Raw genomic sequence first — 6058 nt, 5'->3', positions numbered from 1 at the left:
CTCTGCCGCAAGTGTGAAAGTACCCTAAGCAAGCAGAGCAACAGAATCCCATTCACCATAATAGTTCTCTCTTATGGTGTATGGGACAAGGAATCAAAAGATCCCAGGTTCTAGCCCCCTAAAGGGGCTAAAAGTTATTGTGTAAAAAAAAACTATATACAGTTGCAAGAAAAGGTATGTGAACCCTTTGGAATGATATGGATTTCACAAGTTCTGGGTTTGCTTTTCACAAGAAGCATTGCCCGATTTAAATGATGCCTCGCACAAAAGAGCTCATAGAAGACCTACCATTAAGAATTGTTGACTTGCATAAAGCTGGAAAGGGTTATAAAAGTATCTCCAAAAGCCTTGCTGTTCATCAGTCCATGGTAAGACAAAGTGTCTATAAATGGAGAAAGTTCAGCACTGCTGCTACTCTCCCTAGGAGTGGCCGTCCTGTAAAGATGACTGCAAGAGCACAGCGCAGACTGCTCAATGAGGTGAAGAAGAATCCTAGAGTGTCAGCTAAAGACTTACAAAAGTCTCTGGCATATGCCAACTTCCCTGTTAGCGAATCTACGATACGTAAAACACTAAACAAGAATGGATTTCATGGGAGGATACCACAGAGGAAGCCACTGCTGTCCAAAAAAAACATTGCTGCACGTTTACAGTTTGCACAAGAGCACCTGGATGTCCCACAGCAGTACTGGCAAAATATTCTGTGGACAGAGGAAACCAAAGTGGAGTTGTTTGGAAGAAACACACAACACTATGTGTGGAGAAAAAGAGGCACAGCACACCAACATCAAAACCTCATCCCAACTGTGAGGTATGGTGGTGGGGGCATCATGGTTTGGGGCTGCTTTACTGTGTCAGGGCCTGGACGGATTGCTATCATCAAAGGAAAAATTAATTCCAAAGTTTATCAAGACATTTTGTAGGAGAACTTAAGGCCATCTGTCCACCAGCTGAAGCTCAACAGAAGATCAGTGTTGCAACAGGACAACGACCGAAAGCATAGAAGTAAATCAACAACTGAATGGCTTAAATAGAAGAAAATACGCCTTCTGGAGTGGCCCAGTCAGAGTCCTGACCTCAACCCGATTGAGATGCTGTGGCATGACCTCAAGAAAGCGATTCACACCAGACATCCCAAGAATATTGCTGAACTGAAACAGTTCTGTAAAGAGGAATGGTCAAGAATTACTCCTGACCGTTGTGCACGTCTGATCTGCAACTACAGGAAACGTTTGGTTGAAGTTAATGCTGCCAAAGGAGGTTCAACCAGTTATTAAATCCAAGGGTTCACATACTTTTTCCTCCTGCACTGTGAATGTTTACATGGTGTGTTCAATAAAAACATGGTAACATTTAACTCTTTGTGTGTTATTAGTTAAGCAGACTGTGATTGTCTATTGTTGTGACTTAGATGAAGATCAGATCACATTTTATGACCAATTTGTGCAGAAATCCATATCATTCCAAAGGGTTCACATACTTTTTCTTGCAACTGTATATTAAAAGTTCAAATCACCTTCTTTTCTTAATTTTACATATAACAATATATCAACAATAAAAAATAACATTACAGGTATCACTGCATCTGAAAATGTCTGAAATGTTAAAATATTTTGAAAATTGTACCGTGCAGTAAACTTCATAACGGAAAAAACAATAAAAAAAAACGCAATTCACCAAAAATAAGCCCTCATATGGTTATGTTAAGGGAAAATTATGACTATTGCAATGTGGGGAGGAAAAATCATAGATGAAAATAGGCCCACTCCTTAAAGGGGTTCTTTCACTTATTGTGATTGTCCATAATGCTTCCTTTGCTGGCTGAATAAATAATTCCATCACATTATTCACTGCTCGTTTCCATGGTTACGACCACCCTGCAGTCCATCAGTGGTGTTCGTGCTTGCACAATATAGGAAAAAGTGCCGGCCTATTTGGTGGCTTGGAACTTGGTAGCGCACATAGGCTAGTGATTTTTCAGATTTTTCGGCTGCCTCACCAAATTTTACAAAAAAATTGGCTTTTTGACGAAGTAAAGTGCATTTCTTTGTAAGTAGTGGGTGCAATGGCAGGAATCTGCAATTGCGCCACTCCCTGTCATTGTATACTTCTATTGCCAGGTTCATAGCTGATCGCACATCTGACAGTAATAACACAGTGTAAAATAAATAAATAAATTAAATCATACTTACCCTCATCCATTTGCTCGAGAAGAGTCGGCTGCTGCCATCTTGATTGAAGATCTCGCATGGAATCTCGCTCGGCCTGTGATGACATTATCACGTCGTCCGGCGTGGTGACGTCATACCTCACTGCACACAGGATTTTGTGCAAGATCTTCAATCAAGATGGCGGGGGCCGGCTCTTCGTGCTCAAATGGATGAGGTAAGTATGATTTTTTTTTTTGTTTTTACCGGCATTCAGAGAAAATCGATTCACTATCTCGAAGCACAAGGAAATTCGGCTTTGCGGCAAACAAGATTTTCCCTTGGATTCGTATCGAAGTCCACTTTATGGACTTCGATTCGCTCAACACTAATTTCTATGTCTGATGGTGGCTAATATTTATTTCTGTGTATAACATGACTTAGTCAGTGGAATCCCCTTGGAGCTAGGACACATTGGTTAACTGTTATTAATATATATTTTTTTTATTTTTAATATACGCATTGAGCTCTGTGTATACAGAGATCAAGAATGAAGAAATGGTAAAGGAACATGGTTGATTCTCTTCCCGGTTCCCGGCTGTCTCTGGTCTCTTGAAGGGTCCTTTCGAAAATAAATTTTGCTTAAGGCAATTTTGATTTCTTTATTCCGTAAGCTGTAGATGATAGGGTTACACAGAGGAGTGACAATGGTGTTAAGTAATGATAACATTTTATTCAGATTTAAGGAGTAACCTCTAGATGGTGCCACATAAAGAGCAATAAGTGTCCCATAATAAGTAGACACAACCATAAGATGGGAACTGCAGGAAGAGAAGACCTTCTGTCTGCTACTGGTGGAAGAGAGCTGAAGGATGGAGGAGAATATGCAGATATATGTCCCTATGACAAACAACAACTGAGTGAAGACAATTGTCATGACTGTAATGGACACTTGGATTTCTACACTTTTTGTATCTGAGCAGGAAAGCTGAAGAAGAGGAGCAAGATCACAGAAAAAATGGTCAATGATGTTTGGTCCACAGAAGTCTAATTGGAATATAAGGATCTCTGTGATCATTGACAAAAGGAAACCAGCCAACCAACATGTCATAGCCAAAGAGTGAGGTAGAGTGTGGTTCATGATGGCTGCATAATGTAGTGGGTTACAGATGGCCAAGTAGCGGTCATAGGACATCACCGAAAGAAGAGCACTTTCAACGAGTGCAGAAGCACCAAAGAAGTACAACTGTATGTCACAAGAAAGAGCAGATATGTAACATGTTCTCGATGCAATGACTCTCAGGGTGTTTGGACCAACATTGGTACTTATCAGTATGTCACAGACGGAAAGGTGAGTCAGAAAGATGTACATCGGTGACTGCAGCTGAGAGGTAGAGGACACTAGTCCAATAATGAGAAGGTTCCCGAACATAGTGACCACATAGATGATTAGCAGAATGAGGAACACAAACAACCAGAACGTGTGAAGGCCTGGAAATCCCAAAAGTATAAATTCATAAACTGTGGTCTGATTGTACACAGGCATCATGAAACTGTGAGAGGAGATAGATACAAGAAATTATCATGTGTCCAAATATAAGTAAGTTAATGAATATTGCCAAATAAGCAATATGGAATTTGAGACATGCAGTATGTGTCTGCATCTTTCTGGAGAAATGGTGGCTTTTTCCAGAGTCCTGGAAGATATTTGAGATGTGCATTGTTCATTAGTGTTGGGCACGAATATTCAAATCACAAATTCTAATCACGAATATCGCCACTTCGAGAATTCGCAAAGGTGTAGACTATAGTGCTATATATTCGTGTTCTCAAATATTCTAGATTTTTTTTTTTCATCTGAACCCATGATCCCTCCCTGCTTCTTGCTTGTGGGCCAATAAGAAGGCAGCAATGTCTTTGTCTGAGCTTAGCAACATCCCTAGCAACCAATAGGAAAATTGCCTACCCCTTACTATATAAGAACCTCCCCAGCAGCCATTTTCTGCTGTTTTTTGCAGATCTGAGAGAGAGAGCAGTGACATTGCTGTGCTCTGTGTTTGGTGTGTCATTACATTAGATAGTTAGTTAGTTAGTTAGTTTATATATATATATAATACAGATAGTTAGTGGGAGATAGTCAGTGTAGGTTAGATAGTGATATACAGTTGCAATAAAAAGTATGTAAACCCTTTGGAATGATATGGATTTCTGCACAAATTGGTCATAAAATGTGATCTGATCTTCATCTAAGTCACAACAATAGACAATCACAGTCTGCTTAAACTAATAACACACAAATAATAAAATGTTACCATGTATTTATTGAACACACCATGTAAACATTCACAGTGCAGGTGGAAAAAGTATGTGAACCCTTGGATTTAATAACTGGTTGAACCTCCTTTGGCAGCAATAACTTCCACCAAACGTTTCCTGTAGTTGCAGATCAGACACAACGGTCAGGAGTAATTCTTCACCATTCCTCTTTACAGAACTGTTTGAGTTCAGCAATATTCTTGGGATGTCTGGTGTGAATCGCTTTCTTGAGGTCATGCCACAGCATCTCCATCGGGTTGAGGTCAGGACTCTGACTGGGCCACTCCAGAAGGCGTATTTTCTTCTGTTTAAGCCATTTTGTTGTTGATTTACTTTTATGCTTTGGGTCGTTGTCTTGTTGCAACACCCATCTTCTGCTGAGCTTCAGCTGGTGGACAGATGGCCTTAAGTTCTCCTGCAAAATGTCTTGATAAACTTGGAAATTCATTTTTCCTTCGATGATAGCAATCCATCCAGGCCCTGACGCATCAAAGCAGCCCCAAACCATGATGCCCCCACCACCATACTTCACAGTTGGGATGAGGTTTTGATGTTAGTGTGCTGTGCCTCTTTTTCTCCACACATAGTGTTGTGTGTTTCTTCCAAACAACTCCACTTTGGTTTCATCTGTCCACAGAATATTTTGCCAGTACTGCTGTGGAACATCCAGGTGCTTTTTTGCAAACTGTAAACGTGCAGCAATATTTTTTGGGACAGCAGTGGCTTCCTCTGTGGTATCCTCCCATGAAATCCATTATTGTTGCATGTATTGCGCCAAAATATGAGCATCATTAATTGCCTATTTGCGCAATCACAAATATATTGGAGCACTCAATCTATATATAAAGCTATTGTAATGTTCTGCCGTGCCAACCATTTTCTCCATTCTCAGAAAACTTCTAGCAGCTTGAAAAATGTAACAAAAGTGACCCACGCCTGTATTGCGCACGCAATATGCGCATATTACATGGCCGTTTTTTGCAATCAAGAAAATAATGGCGAATTCTCAAATTCATGACGAATATTCGCCCAAATATTCACAAAATATTGCAAATTCGAATATTGCCCCTGCCGCACATCACTATTGTACATATCCTAGACCTTTAACCCAATAGAAATGAATATTATATTTACAAAGCAGATGCAAGATTTTCAAATTGTCCTTTCTTCTCCAATACATTGCTCCAGTGTGTCTAAAATAGAAACTGAAGGCAAATCTTCCTACACTTTGTATATAAAGCTCCTAGACAAAGCAACAAGCTTTCAGACCCTAAACTTTTGTGTGGTCTGATCCTGCAGTCATTTCCTTCTGTCTACGACTTTTTGACCCCCTTTTTTACATAGACATTTTTTTACGTCCTACTATAAACTAACAACTAGCTGCAAGATTTTTGGCAAAGTAAATGTGTAAAAAAAACAGAAAAATGGCATTGAAAATATGTCAACTTTCTGTGCATGAATCCAGCTTGTAGGAGCTTTGTGACAGAGACTCATTTCTTCGAGGTGTGTATGGAGGACCCTCAAATCATCTCTCGTCACAAGTGGAAAAAAATAGAAAAATATTTAAAAATTTTGCTGCATTTTATGCACTGCAC

General features: G+C 39.8%; 1 protein-coding gene across 1 annotated transcript; it reads right to left on the bottom strand.

The window, feature by feature from the left end:
* Window positions 1-2691: 2691 nt before the first annotated feature.
* On the bottom strand, window positions 2692-3615 carry LOC120990291 (olfactory receptor 11L1-like). Its single transcript, XM_040419014.1, has one exon. It carries the CDS (start codon window positions 3577-3579, stop codon window positions 2692-2694), a length of 888 nt encoding a protein of 295 aa, XP_040274948.1. The 5' UTR covers window positions 3580-3615.
* Between the last annotated feature and the right edge of the window lie 2443 nt (window positions 3616-6058).

Source organism: Bufo bufo, chromosome 1 (genome assembly GCF_905171765.1).
Source record: "Bufo bufo chromosome 1, aBufBuf1.1, whole genome shotgun sequence".
NCBI classification, from domain to species: Eukaryota; Metazoa; Chordata; class Amphibia; order Anura; family Bufonidae; genus Bufo; species Bufo bufo.
The sequence above is the reverse complement of the archived record's forward strand: the minus strand, read 5'-3'. Positions and strand labels throughout refer to the sequence as shown.